General features: G+C 39.0%; 1 protein-coding gene across 2 annotated transcripts in view; it reads left to right on the plus strand.

Annotated features, from left to right (window-relative positions):
* tgfbr3 (transforming growth factor, beta receptor III) overlaps positions 1–11477 on the plus strand; it is a 71036-nt gene extending 59559 nt beyond the window's left edge. Inside the window, exons 15-17 of one of the 2 annotated variants that reach the window (XM_063466097.1) lie at positions 2207–2254; positions 2780–2884; positions 6935–11477. In XM_063466097.1, coding sequence (XP_063322167.1) covers positions 2207–2254; positions 2780–2884; positions 6935–7053 — 272 coding nt within the window. In that variant the 3' untranslated portion in view covers positions 7054–11477. The remainder of the gene's footprint in view (positions 1–2206; positions 2255–2779; positions 2885–6934) is intronic. The other variant, XM_063466098.1, reaches the window with a different exon arrangement.
* Positions 11478–22387: the final 10910 nt, after the last annotated feature.

Below are 22387 nucleotides of genomic sequence, written 5' to 3' on the forward strand. Positions count from 1 at the left end.
AACATCAGGAATTTTACTAGCTTTAAAGTTCCTACCTCTCTGAGCTCTAGTGTGAGTCAGAGTTGTGCAGGATAATTCTAACCAGAAGTGGGTGGCTTTATTACATTTTAATTGGACGTCAGCCTCCAATGCTGGGCAATGATACTATATGGATGGAGTCACTTTTTAGCACAGACATGCCAGTGTTGATGTTGAGGATATTGGTGAACAGAGACTGTGAAATTTGAAGTAATGGCTGAGTGTCTAAGCCAAGCTAGTCCAAAGTGGTGCAGGCAGGGTGCACTGCCTGCACCACTATGCCAGTGCAGCGGGTTTATTTTCCATGGAGTAAGTAAACACACTTATGCCATAAACACACTGAAAAAAAACCCCTCAAATTCAAAGAACACAAAGGCATCGCTTATGCTAGGATGGCAAACAAAATAAGCAGCCTTTTCAAGGGCCACGGTTCTGCACTGGACAACATCCCAAAAAGCTGAGTTCAATCTACAAATCAAAGGGAGCCACTTGTGGCCAACTTGGTGCATGGAAAAACATAACAGCCTCAAAGTTCTACCATCAAAATTAGATTTACTGTTTCGCAACGTCAATAAATTTGATCCCTTTTTTATGGGTTCAGGAGCGTTTAGAAAAACTTGAAAGGCATAATCTATCTGAGAGGCTGTGAGTGTTGGTTATATCGTCACATCAGTACATGTAGTATTAATTTAGTTTAAAGTCTGCAAAGCGTAAAGGAAGAGGATAATTTTTTATATCACATTGGACTGAACAGGTTGAACTGCAGTGTTTAATATATGAACGTGTTCATCCTTTAGATAACTTTGTCTTTCTAAGTAACTGATTTCTCGTAAAATATCTCATTTATTACATTAAAACCAACTGAATGAGGCTCTCCATATGGTTTGCTGTATTCACTGGCCAGCTGTCAAGAAGCTCACTTTGTCATTAAAAATATTATAAAACATATTTTTTTAGTTCTGAAAAAGAAAGGATGAACATGAGTTAGGATTCATGCCTCAGCAGAGTATGAACAAAAGAAGAGAGTAAATCTTTGACATATTCTTGCAGATTGTACACCGCACTTTAGGCAGAGCTAGTAACCTTGTGGACCTGAGCTGGGTTAAATAACATGTTTTGAGCTACGAAGTTCAACCTTTGCATGGTTTATAAGTTTGAACCTCTTCTGTGCTGAGAGTCTTCTCTATGACGAAAGGCCAAAGTTGAACAAAAACAAGTCATTACGCAGGAGTGCTCTTTCATTCCATATCAGGCAAATTTACATAAATAAATGATGTTCATAGAGATATCAGGGCTGTTTCAAGTTTGGCAACAACATAAAGCTAGCATAAATCAAAAGTTCAACTTTGAAGCAGATGTCTGGTTCTGTTAAAAGTAGAGAACAACAGTCAAGACCAGTCAGATGTCCTGCAGAGAACTTTACCCTGTAGACATCAAGGCAGTATTTGAAAGCACCGAGCTTTCAGCTTTGCACATGATCTTTGAGTCGAGTTAACACGAGAGCATTAAACACTGCTGTGCTTTGCTGGGTTCAGTCTGTATATTCCTCCTTTATCTTCTGCTTATGAGGCTGCATGTGTTCATGGCCTCAACATTTTTAGCATAACAAGTCACCCGGGACAGATAGCTCCAGACTGAAGGGGAGTAGGGTGGCAGAGAGGACGTCCTCTGGCCATCGTCCCCTCTGAAATTAAAGTCTTCTCTGATGACCTGTCATCATCCATTACCCGAGATGAAAACTTAAAGGTGTTCTGTCCGAGAATAGCACCCATTGTGCCCCAGGCTTGGACGTATACCAGGTTTGCCTCTTGAGTTCGCCCGTACACAAGCGCCTTTGTATTGTTTGTTAAGACATCATTATAGCTAATTTCACTTTTGAAAGCCTTCCAGATGGCTTGAAATAAATGGGTGAGGATGATTGGTTGGAGTTAAAAGGTTCATCCGTTAGGACACTGCCGGCTTACAGAATAGCTGCTTTTTCAGCGTTTTCCTGCTTCAGATTTCTGGATCACATTCCACAGAGAATTGCTTATCAACACACTGCAGTATCAGCAATCTGCTGCTCCTGACAGGCTGACTCAGAGCGTGCATTGTGCTATTTTAATGTACCATAATTCATACTGTATACTGTGCATCTGTACACACAATAGTCAACATATATTTAAACTATTATATGTTGTTTTTGCAGAACCTACATCAAAATTATCAGAAGAGCCACGTAAGCGCTCTCCTGATGGTAAGTATTATATGATTGCATTTTATTTTGCATATGTCCATGTGTATATAAGTGGATTATATGGATCCCAAAAATGAACAAACTGCATGAGATAAACCAGTAAATAATGAAGCTATTTAAGGAATCATCAGCTTAGGTCACTTATTATTTCATATTGGTCCTTACCATAACAGTTGTGATGCTTGCTGGACTTTCAAATTGAAGATGGTAACTAGAATTTACCAGTAACTATGGATCTGTAGTTTGCTGATAACACAGCTAACTAGGCCAGGCAATAGTTGTTGTTTTTTTTTTTTGTTTGTTTTTTGTAAATCATGCATAGCTACTCTATTAGAGTCCAAGAATATAGGCAATAGATGCAAGGGCAGTGTGACTGGGTAAAAGGTGAACTTAGTTACGATTTCAGTTCCTAATATTTGTTTTCTTTTTTTACACATTTTAGGTAATTTATATTTGTATTGTATTTGTATGTATAATACACTTGTTTAACATTAAAACCATGTTGTGTATTGGTTTGTTGTTCAGTAGTGTATGTACTGGACACTCCAGTGGTGGTGGGCATCGCCTTTGCAGCCTTTGTCATCGGGGCTCTCTTGACCGCAGCTCTGTGGTTTATCTACGCGCACACAGGTAGGTTCTTTACCTGCCTCTCCGTGGCCCCAACTCACTTCTCCACATTAATGAAAAGATAAGATGCAAAGGAATGCCTGAGGGTCTTTGTGCCAGAAATGTGCCGCTGTGATTGCCAAACATCCTGCTGCTGACAGAGGCCTGCTCACAATAACGTATTGAGTCCTCTACTGTAAATATATCCTGTTGGTCAGCAGCAAGAGCTCTTCTCTTTCCTGCCTTTGAATGTTTTGGGGGCCATGGGGTGGTCTTTCTCAGTACATTCTCAGTACAATGGCTGGAGACGAGTTGGAAATTCCCCTTGTAGGGTTTAGTGGGCGCTCACAGGAAAAGACACACAATCTGTCCATTAGATGCCAAGACCTTCCCCTTCGTCCCCAGCCCGCTGACCCTAACTGACCTATGAGAGGAAGTGAGTTCCCAGCAGCCCACTGAGTTCGCCGTTGCATAGAGCTGCCCTGTTCTTCTCTGCCTTAGTTTTTAACTGACTGACCTGTGAGCTGAGTGTGTTTTGCAGAAGGGCTTAGGCTGTTTCACTTTAGCATTCGGTATGTAAAGTGAAAGTTTTTTAAGAGCTCACAGTTTGGCAGTGTAAATCATTCTCCCAGGTAGTTACAACAATACAGGCACGTGTCGGGTTACAGTACTGCAAACTGTTCCAGTCATGCTCTGTCACATTAATGAGAGTTTAGTTCTTTTTGAATATCTTTTAGACGTAAAGATCAGCTGTCAGAGTTTAGAGCCTTTATCTTTGTCACAATATTGGTATTGGCTTCTCTTCAGAAAACCACTTCACTTGTGCTTCATGGATTTTCTAGTGGGTGACCAAGAAAGAAAGACAAGTCTTTACATTTGGCTGCCAGTACATATCAAAGGTGAACACGCATAAAAAACTAGGGTGGAGGTAGCAGTTAGGAGGAAACATGCATGGCGATGACTTTAAGGCACAAGTTCCTTCCATTATTAAAATACACTTTTAGGTGGGTGTGTTAAGCAGGATTAGTTGAAATGACCTTATATGGCAACACTTTCTGTCCCATGTAAACCCAAGAAAGTATATCCTCCAAAACAACCACTCAAAATACCACTTGAGAGCATATTTTAAACCAATGATGAAACAAGAAAACTAAACTGAGTCTATCCCCTCAGGGTCTGAGGACCTCTCAGAAAACAGATATAGTCCTTGGAATTATATTTTGGGTTTTTCTATCTATTACGATTTATTTCCCTACAAGGCAGTCAGCAACATAAATGCTTTAACATCAACCTCACATTATAACCTTTGAGAGTTTTCTCCTTGTCTTGGCACATATATTGTAGTTGGCTTGTAGGTTGCTGGAGATTGCCGGAGCTGTTGTTACCTTGTGCAAGAATTTTTTTCATCCACAAAATAAAACCAACTGTTAAAACAGCCAGACACAAGGAGAAACTTCACACATTATCTGCTCTGAAATTCAATCAGACACCGATGAGCCAAAATGTTAGGACCTCTCCTACCTAAGCAGGTCCAATCAGTGGAAGCCTAGGACGCTGCAGGACTTTTAAATGTGTCCTATGGAATCTGATACCCACAGCAAAACCTTCAGGTTGAAAGTTGGACCCATTCGGATCAAATTTGTTCCAGCACATCCCACACACTGTCAACAGGTCATTGTTTGTCCCTCCTCTGACCGTGAGAACAAACAACAAGCCTTGCTATTTCAGAAATGCTTAAACCAGCTCATCTGGCCATAGTAAATTGTCCCACTATCACTCATGTCTTAAATATGTTACTAAGAGAACCCAAAAACTCACTGTTTTATCTAACCTAAACCTAGACGGCCACACCAACTTTTCTAAGCTCAGTTAGACACATGACGATGGCATTCTGTTGAGTCACTACTGAAACACTTTTTTTCACAATTAACATGATTATTGTTGAGGCTGACTTTTGTATAAATTAGTATCAAATGAGTTCGACTCCATGATAAATACTTTACACGCCTCTTAAAATGAATTAAAATACTTTTTACTTATCAAAATGTGAATGTGTCTTATACTTACTGCATTCAAGACCAATGCTAATCCCATGTGCCCCTGCTTTACTTTCTGTTTAGTCCTTATTCCCAAATGTCATCATGCTTAAAAGCTGGACAGATATGGTCAGCAAGGGACGGTTAAACATAACCATATTATCTTTGTCACATTAGGATTTAGCTCAGAGTTGTGCTGTACAACTTTAAAACTTTGCAGAGCTTTGTGTTGTTTTTAGATTTCACTTTATAGTCCAGATTTCTGCAATATTACTCCACAAGCCTTTATAAAATTATAATGGCAACGTGGTCTTATAGTCAGAGCTATGTCGTTATTTTAAATGTAGAGTTTGTATGTTCTCCCAGTCCTACAACTGGGTTTTATGTGGAAGCTCTGGTTTCTCCTGCCCTTGAAAAGCATGCTTGGCTGATTCTGGCTGTCATGGTCTGGGAAAATTCTACCAAAAGAAATTCTCAATATTAACCAGCCCAAAGAACACTTCACAGAGATCACCACAGTGATTCTGCTGTAGAAATGAGTAGGGTAGAACAAGCCTGACTTCGTCATGAATTGAAAATGAGGCCCTGGCCGTTTAGCTGGGGTCAGCTAAACGGCCGGGTTCGTTGCTAACTTTGTGTTAGCGTGCTTTCTGTGCAGGTGCTTGCAAAGAGCGGATGTTGGGTGGAGAAGTTTCTGTCCTGGATGCTGTTACTATATCCTTAGCTACTACAAAGAAATTGTATGTTTGAATTTTTGTATCCAAGAGATACCGGGGTCAGTGTTTTCCCAAACTGAAAGCTAGAGCAAATTGTCCCTGAGTAGACATCTGTTGCAACAACTTTCATAGAGAGTTTTCATTCACTTTATGTTTCGGTCAGATAAAAGCAGCCTTTATCTTTCCTATCTAGAAAGATAATATCAGACTTGGGAATTTAAATTTCCTCTGACAGATGATGTGAATCCAAGTGCCTTTGTTTTGCAGCACTCTTGGTCCTGTGAGGGAAAGACTGCTGGCAGCCCTGTTCTGGTAAACATTAGGAGAAATGTGGGGCCCGAAAGAGGGAAAGGGATGCCTGTGGATACATATGCCTGTCATATATGCAAGCATATGTATAAAACACACACGACCTCTAGTACAAACTAAACTATCGATAGAACAATCTCTCTCCAGGAGAAAATGTGTTATCTTCATTTCAGATAAGCTATAAAGCAAGCGAGGGACACACTGCAGTAATAATTGTGCCAAATACTCAAATTAAACACAGACTTGGCTTTATTTCAGAAGCTGTTCATTGTCTGTCAGAGACGGTTTTTGGAAACAAACTCAAGCACTTCTATTTTCCCTTCATTTTAACCATTGGATCCCAAGAGTTTACGAAATGAAACGCTTATTTAGACATAGAACAATAAACCAGTCATTGGTTTGAGCTCCGGTCACAGGGCCCGTGTTGTGTTTGTTCGCCTTTATCTGCTAAAGCAAGGCTAATTGGTTACAGACAGAAATGAACTCTGTGAACATAGAAACATCTTCTTCTCTTTGTTTAAAATATCATCTGTCAGATAGGATGCGACCATGTGTTTCTGGTCGTTTTGAGGTGGCATCTTTAGAGGATTCGTTTTTAAAAACAGAATCTGTGGCAGATTATGGTTGAAAATGGTCAAAAATGAGGGCAGATGAAGTCCAGAGTTCTTTATATGTAAAAGTACACTGTTTTTCTTAGGGATAAAAGTACATTAATCTAAATAGGAATGTGCAAAAAATGCTCAGATTTTATACGGGCTTCAGTGAAAGCTTTATGTCAAGTGGCAGTTATAGTAAACAGTAGGAGCTTTAAGCAGCCCATTTTTTCTGTGTGCAGAAGAACAATGGAGGCTTGACAGTCTTAGAGGAGTTCAATTTGTAGCTTTAACCAAATCACTTTGCAATGTTCTTGCCTAGGGTTGGCTTTTTTGTAAATTATACTCATTTTTCCTCTCTCCCTCTGGTCCAATCCCCTTCCTCCTGCGGCCCCACTCCCTCTTCTGCTCTACATCTAGGTGAGACAGCTGGCACACAGCCGGTCCAGAAGTCCCAGCCTGCCTCGGAGAACAGCAGTACAGGCCACAGTATCGGCAGCATGCAAAGCACACCGTGTTCCAGCAGCAGCACCGCGTAGCCCAGGAAGCCACCCAGCAGGATGCACTGCCAGGACGTTCTGACGGTTCACAGGGACCGGTTTGTTATCTCCTTCCATGAAAGGAATTATTTTTGGGGACGTGACAGGACTGAAAAAAAGCATGATTACAAAAAAAAAGAAAAAATAACACCTTAAGTCCTTGTGCTAAATTGGTGCCACTTTAAGTGTGTGCAGACAAATCAACTGTCTTGGTTATGTTGATGTGTGTTAGTTCTGAGACACAGCTTGGCAGCCTCATCCGAGAAACAGATGCAAGTTTATTCCAGACATTTCTTTCGAATCCAAATGCTGCTTTTTTCTGACCACAACACAGCCTTTTGTTTTGACCTTAAATGGTTTGATTGGGGCTGGTTGTGCTAAGCAGGTGTGCTCAGAGAGCAAGCCAACACAATAAGGCTGGAGTGACGTCAGTATTAGTAAGTGAGATGTTGATGGCTGGGCCGGAGCACGTTGTTTTATGACAGTGGAACCTAGAAAGTGGCAAGGAAGCAAATAAACCACTATTTTCATGCGGACAAGTGTGCAGTATGAACAAGTCATCATCTTGACACAGAGATTATGGCTTTAAAAAGGCAGTCTGGGTATGAATGTATTCAAAAGGGTAAATGCCAAAAAAATGTGAATGAAAAATGTGAAAGACGTGCTGAGAAAATTCCACGTTTTCGAATCGTTTGTACTTTATAATGGATTCAGCCACACAGGCCGGTAAAGTATATTGATCTAATAGTATGCTTTAGTAACTCTTGGTATAGGCAAAGATTTGAGTTTTAGTTTCACTTAACTTCACAGGGGCATTATGGGTTCCCTTTTACTAGCTGTTGTTAATGGAAGACTTCAGCATTAAGAGAAATATTTGCTTATTTTTATTTGAGATGATTGACACTTCTTTTATGTCTGTGTGTGAATTATAGGGCTCTGTTCAGTTGATGAGTGGCCAGCTTAGCATACCTGGTGGAAATGAGTAGTTCAGGGGAGGGGTAGTCATTTCTAGGAAGAGTAGTTCTGGATAATAGGCCTAAAACACTCAGTATGTTTAAGTCATGGTGAATATAAAATACAGTACAAAATATTAGGAATCAATATTTATTTGTGACAGCAAAACTATAATTATGACATGAATAATAACTAAATTATACAGTGGGCAGGCATTGTTTTGGAACTTATTGCAGGGAGTGATTGACTCTGTTATGTGTGAGAACTTTTTAATGCTAAAGTTACAAAAATGGCCATAAATTGATTTATGTGATTTATTTTTTATATCTCTTTTATGAAATATTATTGAACATTTTACATTTTATGTAAAAAATGTTGCCCAGGCTCAGTTATAGGACTGAACTATCCTTTCTGTTTGTGGATTAGTGAGCATTACATACTCTGTCTAAAAGTTTGGAAATGGGCCCACCAAACTAAAGCTTTGGATACCGTGATGCTAGCAGTTAGGCTATTCCTTATGCTAAACCTAGCTTACCACCAACTTTTGTGTAAAGCAAAGATTTTTTAAAATAGACATGCTACTTTAGATCTTGTCTTTTTATAAAAAAAAATCAGAAATGTTAAAATGAAAATTTGGGACATTTTGGCCTTTTTGTGCTGCATATTACTGATTCTTTCTGCCGCCAGTTTGTATGCTAAGCTACGCTAGTCCGCCACTGCCTTCAGCACTATATTCAATGCTGATCCAACTCAAGTTAAGCAAGTGAATAAGGGTATTTCTCGAAGTGTTGATTTGCTCATTCAAGGCCTGTATATTTTTGTATATTACTGTAATTACTCGTGTGTGCAAAGTAGTTTTTTTCTTCTTTCAAGTTTCGCTGGACCATCAGCGTGAGCTTCATTAATCAGATTTTATAATAATAGAAACTACTTTAACAGTTTTGACAGTAATGATTTGATATGTTAATCATGGTTTGGATCCCACAGTTTTAATTATTAGATAATTATTAGATAATCAATTGCCCGCCAGACCAACAACCCCAAAACCAAAGTTATAAAGTGAAAGCAGAACATTTTTACATTTGAAAGGCTGCAAAATAAAGATTTGGTTTGTTCTCATGATAACACGAGGATTAACTTTGTCAGTTGGCTGATGAATCATTGATCTCTTTATCAGAGAGTTTTGTTGTCATTTTTAAGAGATCAAACCTAAAGCGTTTGGTTTTCCTTTTCCCAGATTTTTTTCTATGAATCTCGGCACTGACTGTGTGTTGAATAAGCTGCAGCTGAAGCTGATTTTTACCAACGTATAGTTTCCTGCCTTCTTCAAACTGCAGCACCACAATTACCCCACCGTTGATGAATGATTGCTGTATGTGTGTGGGAGACAAACTGGGCCCTTTCCCTGCTATCATTTAACTTTGTAAGCAGTAACCAGAATGTGTATCATCTTAAAGCTTTTCATTTTTTTTCTCTCCTCATGTAAACATGTATAAAGCTTTCTACAGAGAGTATAAATATATATATTTGTGTATAAAATTATATTTTGGAATATATTAACTAAAAGAAATTTATTGTCTTCTATGTGTGTACGTACTGTGAATTGTGGATTTGCTCATACATAACACACTTGCGGGAGGATTTATTTACACTATTTGTTTAAATGTTATACCATGCTTTAGGACACTTTAATGAAAATGAAATAGTAGTATTTATAGTCAGAAAGGGACTAATATTTTTGAAAAAAAATGTAAAAAATATATCATGATTATTTTCTTAATTCTTTCTGTTATTTGATGGGATGATGTGTCTTATTGACTTCATAAAGAATACAATAGAAAGAGATTGTTATTATTATCATATGTAAACAAATCTGGAATACAAATCTTTTGTTTAAGCATGATTTTATTTTGTTTGGGTTCAATTTTCCATGTGCCGCTTCTCGCTATTTTATATAAATTGTGTCAGATATGAAGTAAAGAAATCAGATGTTGTACATCTTAGGTATAAAGTTTATTTCACTAAAGATAAGCTGTAGCTATAGATGTAAAAATATATATTTTTCCACATAAAATTAGTAAAGGATGGAGTCCTCCCCATTGTTATATAAAATAACCCAGATACCCAACTTGTTTTGGTTCTTTGGTTGTCACAACAGTGACATATACCCTCTTTTAAGATAATGAAAAAAATATGAAATCATGCCTAAACCCCTGATGGTAGCAGTTAAACCAGATTTGGGACTAATAAAGTGAACTATATGATAGGTTACTTTCTTAGAAGAACAGTGGAAAAAAAATCAACCTTCAGTTATTTTGATAGTGGAAACTCAACTGCTTTCAATAACACCCGAGAAATATTTTTTATTAAGCTGTATTAGAAACACTTGGTTTGGAGCAACCTTCACAGCTTGTTTGTTTTATCGGGCTTTCTGCCATGTGTGTCCACAGCCAAAATCCAGCTGAAAGCTTTATTTGGTAAAGCTAAGTTATGCATATATGCAGCAGTCCTTTTGCAGAGCACTGTTGCTGTTAGCAATTAGCATAATTGTAAAAAAACAATATCCCACTGCAGGGTACAGTGATCGTCCTCAGTGAAAGATCCATGCGCTGCAGAGTTGAAATGTGCCGCAGCCTATAATCAGCAGCCGTAGCGGGATTAACGCTTTTGGCATTCCTGTACTTTTGTGGTTTCTCTTATCGAGTGTGGCGAAGCCATTTTAAACATATAATTATCCCCCTCACCCCCCACCCGCCTTCATCCACTCATGCTGTTAAGCGCCCGAGCCTCGAGTTATGTTCTGGATCTAATCTTCTCATTTGAGATAATTTGGGGATATTTTTCACTCAAACTAACAATTCAATACAATTTGTGAGAGTCACTTTTCAAATACCAACATTCCTCCCTGAGTTTTGCCCCAGTGCAAGCTGGGAAAAGCTTCAAAACTTTCCCCCCTCATGAACAGGTATGGATAATGTCGGGTTTTTAATAAATATGAAATAATGCTGTGCCACACCAAATGTGTTACTGTAGCAGTAAAAGATGTGGCTTCGCTGAGAGACAGTAAATGCTGAATTCAGAACAGCTGAAAATTGGAGCATAAATCCACAGATTAGTTATGGATTACTAGTTACTGATTGTATTTTTTTTAACCATTTGTCTACCTCATGTTTTTCTATGAATGTGTTATTTGTGTGTCTGTATCTATGTGAGTGTTTGCTTTGCTATGGATTATTTTTCTGGGGCCCCGTTATGGTTTGAAAGCAGTTTCCCATTTGATTTTTGAAAGCAACCAATGGCAAATTATAACTTCCCCTTAATGCCAAGACAGCCATTTATGGGTGTTTGTAAATGTGTCAAGCGTAAGTTAGCCGTTATTGTTTCCATTGGTTTATAAAACTTTTTATATGCTGTAAATATGCACGACATTTGTATTCCCATTATGACCAATAAATGTTCATGATAACTCACGAGATTGTCATGGCTGTTCATTTCGCTACCATTTTTTAGGTATTTAGTTGAGTCTTATTTGTGAGTGTACGTAAATGTGGGTAACTCCTATATGGATGCAGTTTAGAACAATGAGCTGCAATAATAATGTGTTAGGTTTGGCTCTTTGGCGCTGAAGTCATGACTCGCCTCTGGTGAGCTCATAGCGTGATATAGACCATGTGGACCTCTGCCTTGAGGATTCCGTAGGGGGGATGGGGGTGACCATTGAGATGAGTGCAATGTGAGTCCTTACTCTTTTTTGTTTTTGATTAGGACTCCTTAGAGACAGCTGTAAGCAGCCTGCCTTGGAGTAAACTGAAAAGGGAAAGAGGCCAAGGGCGAACAGTAAAGCAGCTCTTATGCCAGCTCAGTTTTGGCTCAATACGTCCACATGTCCCAAATCCTTCAGACCCCTTTCAAGTTTTTGTTTCTGTATCTGTAATTTTTTTCCCCCAAAAGTGGCCCCACCGAGGCATCCTCAGGCTGCAACACTCATGTCCAACTGATGACTAATTTATTGAATTTTTCAACGAATGAATCAGCCCATAGATTATGATGTCATTATTTTTATTTCCAACTTTCCCTTTCTGGGTACCTGGAACACACATTTGTTGTTCTGTAGCTAATCTGTTTAGTCACTGATTGCATGTGGCCCAGACAATATAGCATGACAAATGCAGGATGAAATTAAAAAGAGCTGTTTTTTTTTTCTTTTCTGTCTTTTCTTTTCTTTTTTTAAAAAGCTGACAAGACTCCAAACACTGACGCTGGGGAGGCCAGACTAATTTAGACCAGACATCTGGTCCTAAAGTTGATTATGTGAAGCAAGTTAAGTGAGAAGATTGGGAAATTTTTGGCTGTTATACAACAACAGAGGGGGATGAGACCAGATTAACAGTCTGTGGACCTACGCAGAGCTTTAGCAGCTACAGCACCTCTTCCTTTCTCAGGGCACAAAACTATATAGCGGCAGGAAAAAGAACACATTATTCATAGATTAAAAGTAGACATGTTGTACTTGTGCTAAGAAACCTTGCACTGAAACAAGCAGATCCTTAGTGTCAAATGAAATCTGATCTCATTTGTGAAAACACAGTTCTAAGAAAATCTCAACTGGTGCATCTCTACCAGCTCTGATTAACACAGTCACACTCATTGTAATATATTTGGTGCATCTTTTCTATTATGTATTCATGATAACAAAGCGAACACAGTCTATGGTGCAAATACTTGGGGGCAGAAGAGCTTGAAACGTTTTCAGGGAGTTTTGACTTGATTACTAAGTTTATTTTCAAGCAGCGTTGTTGGTGAATAAACGTGAATGAAACAACTGAAAATTCGTTTAGATTTGCCACTAATGTAAGAGTGGAACTGGGCCTCTGTGTTGAGTGTCATATCATGTTTGTGTGGACTCCTCTGATTTCCACAGGTCCTGCAATAGCACATATGGTCTCAATCAACTAATCATCGAACTCCAGAATATATATCCCCGGTCCTGCCACTCATTCTTACCATATTGTTCTGTCAACAGTGAGGCATTCCTTTGCTCACTGTTGGTTACTCCCTGTTGCTCATGACAAATGTGATCTCTGGCTCACCTCCCCTCCACACAATAAACCTTTTGTTAAATCTTGCAAACCTTTCCCGTGTTAAAATGCAACCTGTTGCCATTTGCTACTTTTAGTGAAGGGGTCATTTTCTACTGCTTCTGCAGCTAAAAATCATCAGTGTTTATTGGTACACCTAAGAAGCTATTAGTATATCAGATGGAGAGCTCAGGCTGGGCAGTTTGGAGACAAATGTGGAGAGGCAAGGCTGAGATGGTTTGGACATGTGCAGAGGAGGGACATAATTGACAAAGGATGTTGAACATGGAGCTGCCATGGAGTAAAAGAGGAAGACCTCAGAGAAGAAGAAGGGTGTGTGTCACAGTTGAGGATGACAGAGATAGCGTGAGACAACAGCAGATGATCTTTTTAGATGAATTTTAGAATTATCTGTTGGCCACCGTACCCAAGGTTGTTCATTTTCAAGTTTTGAGGCAGTTAACTGAGAGTGGAAAATGCTTAGGTGCTGAAAAAAGATCAGACTTATGAAACTACTAAAAAAAAATGTGAAGTCACAACAAAGTGAGATAAAATTACTTCAACAAAACAACTCATGACCCAAAAAAAGACTCAAAATAAACACAAGAAGATGTTTAACCAGTCTCGGAGAGACCAAAATGACCGCAAGGAGACTCAAAATGACAACACAAACAACGCCCTGCTTTCAGTTTGGGTGTCTCACTAACATGAGTGAGTGAGTCAGTGGGGGGGCCTTTGACACATCTCTGCCCTGGGACCCATTGTCACACAGTTCTTCCATGAGGTTAACATTACTCACTAACATCAGCCAAAGGGTTCCCACTGCACTTCATGTACACACACGGTGATATTTTCAAAATCTCCTTGCAGGTCTCTGCTGAGATATCCCTCAAATCTGAGTTTCAACAAGTTCAACATATTGAGCAATAAAAGTGTTTATTTGGTCCAGTTAGCATACCATTCCTATTGGGGGTATTCTTTTCTCATCTACGCTAAAACTATAGCCCCTGTCTGAGGTCCACTAACTTTAGCCTCACATCACAGCTGGTTCTTATACTGCGCAAAAATATGACTAGGCTACATTTCATTTTGCTGCCAGAATCCATAAAACAGGACTCATTTTGCTGAATTGCAAGTTCTGCTTTGATTGTGGCACATGGGTACTGCATGTGCTTTTTCTTTTTTTTTTTTTTTTTTCTTTTTAGAGATTGGAGGCCCTCGTGCTTATTGCTGGAAAATGGAAACGAGTGATTCCAGTTGGAAGACGAGTAAAAAGTTCTGTAGCTTGAAATTACACTCCTCCTCATAATGACAAACCTCAATTATAACTAGTTTTATACCACAAACATCTCCCAGTCAATTAATGTTAACATCTTTTCTTTTTTCTCTCTCTCTGTGCTCATATTTCTTCATCTCCAAGCGGGACCTCTGCATGCATGTGTGCAATGTGTGTATTCATGCATGATACGCACGCGCGAGCCAAACAGGGTCCTTCCTCCCTGCATTTAATTTCACCAAGTGGTTTGCTGCCCAAGCCGCAATCCAAGCTGAAAACAAAAACAAACTGGAAAAACTGAGCCAGCACTCGCCGATTCTTCCAGTTCATAAGTCTGTACTGTTTGGACAAACTTTCCTGTTTGAAAAAGCTGTTCTCTCTATCCACATGCTTCTCTAATGAAGGAGTCTGGGGACCACAAAAAACCTGCTAGACTCATCATATTCGCCTCATCTACTGTTCATTTCATCATGATCTACATGTGTCTGCGTTATACTCGCACCTGGCAGCACCTTCCCTTGCACAGGAGAAGTGAGATTGCATAAATCCAACAGTTTCCTGTGAAAATAACTCTATTTTCATTTGAGGCAGGCGGCAGTTTATGTTTCTGCTAGTGTGGTCGAAGTTGTAATTTTTTAGGAGGAGCCTAGGGGCGCACGTGGCTCGTGCAGACACATCATTCATTTACACTTGACCAAATTGTGGCCTCAATCCCAAAGCAACTTTAACCACTCTGGGAGGTGGTTTTGAGTGGATGACACATAAACAGATTAGAATCCCGAACCACAATCTGTTGGTTGTTTTATGCGTTACTTGTCGTTTTTGATAGATCCAAAAAGCGGCTCTCTAAATGAGCAAACAGATATGTTTATGTTTTTGTGAGACTAATTCATAGACTGAATTGGAGGTTTTTAACCTTTGTGAGTGACTGTTATTGCTCTAAAACTCACAGAGCGCAGCACCATCACTGTTTATTTTCAATAGAAGGAACTTTTGTTGAGCTCGTTTAGATTCGTGCCAACACAATCATATCATCTGTGGTGCAGATGCCATTAATGCAACAGATGGTGCCTGCTTTTATGTTTGCGGATGTGTCTTTAAAATACCATTTTCTGCCTGTTGCTTTTTATTCAGTTTACCGAAAATACCTTGTTAAATAAAGCTTTAACAAACTACCACCACGCCAATGTCACATTACTTGCACGGCATAGAGAAAAGAATCACAAGTCAGTAAATATTTTTAACTATTTACTCTTATTTTGTCAAGTATGATCAATCATGTTTGGTTAGTCAAAGTCAAATTAAGGGCGTGGGCATTTTTTTCCCTCTTGTTTTCCTCTGGCCATAAAATTTGGTAAAACCAAAAGCAAATCTAGATGAAGTGGAAAAGTAATGCTTTGTTATACTGAACATACTATAGTAAATAAGACAGATTTTATATAAGATTTCATATCTTTACAAGAAAGCCAAGTGTATCCTGGTCCAAAAGAGAATATTGGATTTGACTTTGGAGTCACTGGTGTTAAACTGATATTTGTTAGTTTGGGATTTACTGTGTGTGTTTTGGTTTTTAAGTGTCATTGGTTCTAACCGTTTTTGCAGCTGTTGTTGTTGTTTTGTTTTTTAACTGTAGCACTGACTTGAAAATTACTGTCTTGGGAGATGCAGGTTTTGAAGTTGTTATGCTAAAGCCGAATGTGACAGGAACAGATTCTGATGAGCGCCAGTTGCCTTTTGAGACAATATTTAGCAGCTTTTCCTGTTAACACATTAAAGTTTTAACTCTCACCTGCAGATGCCAGAAGCGACTATTGATAGATCACAAATCGATAGAGAAAAGGCAGAGGAGGTTACTCTCTGTCGGTTTGATTTTCAGTACAATGTAATTTTGTATTTGCACTTAATGTGATCAGCTTTTCATTTCGCCTCACTGTATGAGTGTTCATTGGTGTAAGACAACACTGCTTGTGTACGAGTAGGGCAGAGTGTATTGTTGAGGAGAAAGGTGCCATAAGGAATGGCACCTTGTTATATAAGTGTTTGTACACTAAAAGCTTAAAAAACAATCTTCTGAAACCACTAGAACTGAATCACAAAACTTGGGACTTGTCAAACTTAGGAACTTACTTGGAACTTCATCACCTGGCCTTGATGCTTAATGGGAAGTTCCAGTTATCTCTGAAATAAAATAATTTGAGCTTAGATAGGTTTATTCTCGCAAAAAAAGGAGACACACAAACACACACACAAAAGAACCTGACTTATGGGACATTAATCTTTTTTTCAGTTTAACTACACAGAATCTGATTCCTGAAAACACAGCTCTCCTTGCTGCCAGGGCCCACAAGTGACACACAGCAAAAGTTGCACGAGGAAAGGCCAGACTTCATTAAGATCTGTTTTTCCATCCAGGATCCAGCAAACTGCCTCACCATGCCTCAAGAGTTCAAATCTATGCTGTAACCAAACCAAATACACCAGGTCCAAGTACCCTCTACTAAGCACAACCAGATGCCTGCCCCCTTCTGAAAGAGAAAGAGAAAATACACACCTTTCCTGTGATTGGTCCAGTGGAAGCCCCAGCTGATCAGTGAAATCTGTCATCCAGAAAACAGATGTGCAGACTGCGTGTAGAAATTATGTTTGCTGCCCGAGGCAGCACTGAAAGGTGAATGAGGCAGAGGTGTAATTTAAGAATAGTAAAATAGTGCATGGAAGGGGAAAGCTGCTGCAGCTGACACCGACACACTGAGAGGCCAATGCCAAATTTTCAGTGGGTTTAGTGGTGAAAACTGCTGGAATCAGAAAACTGATTGCCTTCATTTTAGGCATGAGTAACTATGTTCATGCATAATTTTATCATTTGATTAATTCAGTTTTTCTGGTCAATAACAAATGCTTTGTGGATAAGGGCTCCTGCTATATTAAATTATAATATAATAACCAGAAATACAGTTTTCTGTTTACTGCAGAAAAAAAAAAGTGAGATGAAATCCACCTGAAGATCACAAATAGCCTGAGGCACTGACCCAACCTTCAAACTCCCCAGATTCTTATTCAATTGAGCATCCATGGGATGCCCCAGAGCAAGTTTGATCCAAGGAGACCCTCCAATTCAACCCACAGGATCTAAGATAACCCACTCCCAATGTTCTGTGTCGATGCCTCTCTGGTCAGAGTTGTTTTAGTTGTTTAGGTGGCTATAATGTGTTGTTGATCAGTGTATGCTGACTGTACTTTAAATGGCCTCAATAACATCATCAAATTCATTGATAACTGATCACATATCCGGCCGGCAAGACAGAGCAGAAAAACAACAGCAGTGTGGATCAGGTGTGAGTCTATTTCGCAAACTAGTCCTCAAAGCCTGGAGCAGCCCTGAGGCTGAGAGACATGTTCTCAAATAAAGGCCATAATGCAGGCTCTCAATTTTGTTTCTGGCATTTGTCACTATAGATGATGAAGAAACGTCATACCACTCATCTATCTTTTTTTTTTTTGACAAATCATTAAAAATCAGCCTTTGACCCCTTGCCTTTGAGTCATTTTCCATGAAAATAACAAAAAAGAACATATGACATGAAAAAATGAATGTGTACATATGTCAGAGTTAAGAAAATATGTATCTTTTCATTCACAATCCAGCTCCTTAAATTGTGGTGATGACTGTGAGAATGGCAAAGGCGTTGATTCCAAAAGGTTTTAACTGAAAAAACAGAAAATGCAATTCAACTGTCATTATAAAACCAGTATGTTACGACATAACTATTGCCCATTAAGTTCATAGCACCCACATTGAACATTATAACTGCAAAAGTGTGCAGTAAATCATCTCCTGTCTTATCCTAACAGTGTGATTCAGTGTAGCAACAGCTAACCAGCAGAGCGGGCAGATAGGAAAGGTCTGTTTATATTAAAAACCAGCAGACAGATAACAACTGCTATTTTGGATTTTCATGTGCGGATTTAACACCTGCAACATGAAGGAAAAATTTTGACTCCGAAATAAATTAAATAATTAGAAACAATCAAATCATGATTGTTTAGTCTGATAACATCTTGAATCTGTTGGTCTTGGAATTAGGCTCGGCTCTTAACGTCATATCCAGACTTACTTGAAAACATGAGGTAATTGCTGATGGCTCTGTTTTGTAATATTTCACAAAAAAGGAGGAAAAAGGATCTCATGTATCTTGTTGGCATTAGAGTAAGCTAGGAGTCTAATAAGCTTGCAGCAAGTGGTACCGATCAGCCTTAAAGTGTCATGGTTCTGGCAGGCACTGCTGCTTTTTTCACCCTGTTTTTCTCCTGCTTTCAGGTGGAGTGTGGGCAGTGTCCTGGCTTGCTGTTCCACCCATGGGCAGGACCACCTTAAGTTGTAATTCTGCCCTTGAAAGAGACCTAAGTAAGAATTTAATCAAAATACTGTGTGTACAATTCACTCCTCAAATTCCATTAAACACCACTAACCAGTTTTCTCCTCTCCGGTAAACTGAAAACCTGACTGCAATAAAAGCTGCATTGGGCTCTTTGGGTCTCCCTCCTCACTTCCACTCGTTCCTCTTAATATGACACAAAAAGGAAAACTGGCATCTGTTTTAAGGTACCTCAAGGACAAATATGGAATATTTTCTTCTAATTGTGGTCATGTTACTGGCAAAGAAAAACAGCAGAATACAATTATCAAGGTATCCCATAATGGGACCCTCTATGTTGGCTGGACTGAGTTAAATTCCAGAGACACGTCACCAAAAAGACTCCCCAAGGAGTTCTCATCTCTTCTCCTTCTCACAATCTTAAAAACAGACACCATGCAACCCAGTCAAGCTTTGGTTAGACCTGGCTGTGGTTTGTCCTCTTCTTCTTTACTCCTGCTACTGCAAGCCCTTTTTCTCTTTCATCAGACGGTTTTTAAATTCTGTTTTTAAATGTGTTCTGCATTACTTTGGTTGTACAGAGCTGTCACAGAATGTGACGTTATTACAAATCTGCTAGTTTATACATTCTAAAAGCTTGGCTTGACATGCTCTTCAATTCATCTAAAGATCAATAATGCCTGGAGACAGCAGTGATTAATTAAAGAGCTCACGTCATGAGGGCCCCACACAACAGTCTCACAACTTTGTAGATTTAGAGACCGTTCACACTGAGATATCTGCTCCTTATACTCTGCAGGCTGTCAGGAGCAGAAGGGCAGCAGGCTGTTAATTTATTAAAACTTGCTGATTCTTATAAAAGTCCCGCTGGCCTGATTGCTCTGATGTAAACAGTGCTCTCCCAACTCTGAGGATCCAGTCATGCAGTGCTACCACGAGAGTCTACTTTACACCCTATATGGTCAGCATAGTAAAACCACTCAGGGTTAGGTCCCAAAACAAATTATTCACGTGGACCTCTGTTTATGGAAGTGTCACACATCTCTAGGATTCACATTTTTGTGAAGGTTCTTGTCCTGTTCTGGAGCCCAGCTGTGCAAAGTTTCACCATGAAAAACGTGGGGAAATTAAGCATTACGCCCTGCCGTAACGGTGCACTTTAACAACACGATGTTATAAATCTCTATGAACAATATTCTACAAACACACGATTAATACTGACATCCATGAAAACGCCACACATTGCTCTGCATCTGAGAGACCTCTGCAGGCCAGCAGATGCTGACTTCCATCGGTTTACATCAGCTGTTCAGCTTATTAAGTATGCACATGTGTTTCATTTGTTCAGCATTTTTTCTAATAATGAGGGGAATTTATTGGACTGCTAACACCTCAGTACTGGGATAAATCACAAGTAGATATGATGCAGAGCAGAGTGCTCTGCCCTTAGTGAGCAGTGCAGAGAGTTTCTAGACACACAGTATTTTGGTTGATCTACTAATGCATTACCCAGATGCATTTTTCCCCACTCTGTTATTATGGAGGTCCTGGATGAGCATCCCTGCAAGGGGCTTATCACGAAACAAACAAACGAAAAACCAACAAACAAACAATATTTTCAAGCTGAGCTATATCCATCCATTGTTTCCTGCTTATCTGATTCAAGATTGTGGTTAGGGAGGAGCCTATCACAGCTGTGACCAGGCAACAGGTTGCCAGTGTATGCAAGGCTAACACATCAAAATGATTTTGACACAACAGAAATTCTTGCATGGATGGATGGATATATATATTTTGGGCATTAAAACTGCAATGCATGCATCGGATTTTGCCAGTTTTTCTGACTGCCATTGTGTAAATCCTGTTAGCAGTGCTGAATAGCATTTAATATTTTGAGCAACGACTGTATATAAAAGATGGTTGTATCCACTGTAACATCATTGATTACTGCATCATTGGCTAGCAGGCCTTTTTAGCAAGATATATTCATTATTCACTGGGATATTGTATAGGGTGCAAACTTTGTCTAGACTTAAATGTAAATGTAAAGCTTTAGAGTGTCTTAGTAGCAGCAAACACTGTGCAAAATACAATGCTAACCATGCTCCCTAATGATGCATAACTTTAAGCTACTTCACTTTAAGTGAACAAGTTACAGAAGAAACCCTTCATGAACACAAGGATACTGAAGTGGTGATTTAATTATAGAGACGGTTTTTCACTAAAATGTTTATTTCTTCTTTATTTTATCATGAGAGTCTAGGATAATCCTTTTTTTAGCCAGCCTCAATTGGCCATTTGAGAAACTAAATTTTTGGGAAATTCAACATAGAGTTTAATTTTTAAGACTCTAAAGCTGTTACTTCATTGTTACTTTAAATAATACCCCATATTCCCTGTGGCAGAAATGAACGACTAAAACAGGGAAATGAAGTACTAAAACCAAAGTGATACACGGTGACTAATATGGTAAGACTCCAGAGAGAAGCTTTGCTTATGCTTAATAAATTACTATTTATCACATAGATGATCAAATATCTCAGAATTAAGTGAATATTTTATGTCATTAGTTATCAAAATTGCACCTATAATCATAGCCTTTTAGCCAAAGAGGCCCAAGAGACATTAGTTAATTACCTTGCAAGGGCTAGTTAAGCTTTCATGGAAGCCTTCCTATAAATCACAAAGCCCCATCAAAGGGCAGAGCTATTTTACATCAGTTTCTTTACTGCAGAATGTAATATTTAAATGATAATATTCAAAGTCATTCAGACCTGTACAAAAAATCGAGAATTGTCAAAAAAAAATATTAATTTTTTGATCTTGCATAAACGCTGCTGTTTCAAAATAATCTGTCCTGCAGTCGTTGTTCCTTCCCTCTGATGATGAACCCACATGTAAACCTTTCTTGCTGCTGTGAAACAGATGGCTCACCTGGTTTTTAGTGGTTGAGACTCATGTTCTTTTTGCCCCATAACCAGGGGTCCCTCCTTTCCTCCCAGTTTGGCTGGTGACCAAATAAATATCCTTCACACAACCTGCTTCTTCTTCATATCAATGTCTTCATTTTGCAGTGCTAACAGAGCAACCTTGGTGTGTGAAAAACTGACTGTGCCTTATGTATCAATGCTGATTGAATGGACTTCTTGAGTTCTTCACCACTTATGGGTCTGTTGAACCTGTCAGCATCATCTCCAGCTGTGCTCTTCTGTCTTCTATAAGTTTCCATACAAGATTTCAGCTCTTCCTTTTTATGTTTTTCCTTGTTTTCTTTGTTCTTTGGTGCTGCTTGACAGCGAGGATAAAACAGCCATCGGGGGTCTTAATTTAGACATTTAATGTGATCTTGGACTTGACTTCTTGAAAACCTTTATTTGTGCAAAACTCAACTGGATCTGATCATTTAGACTGTGGTTGTTTATTTAATAATTACCTCTTTTAGTACTGCCAAATAAAAACCACACTTCCTGCTGCATTATATGTCTCCACATTATGTTATTAAGCAGTAAAAATGGGATATCACTATTGATATTAAAGATCTGATTGTTAAATATAAAAATATATCCCACTTTGGCACTCCCTATTGGTAGCCATGGAAATAACTGGGCTTAAGTATAACAATGCCAAAAAAGCAATATAAAATGTTAATA

Source organism: Pelmatolapia mariae, linkage group LG23 (genome assembly GCF_036321145.2).
Source record: "Pelmatolapia mariae isolate MD_Pm_ZW linkage group LG23, Pm_UMD_F_2, whole genome shotgun sequence".
Lineage (NCBI taxonomy): Eukaryota > Metazoa > Chordata > Actinopteri > Cichliformes > Cichlidae > Pelmatolapia > Pelmatolapia mariae.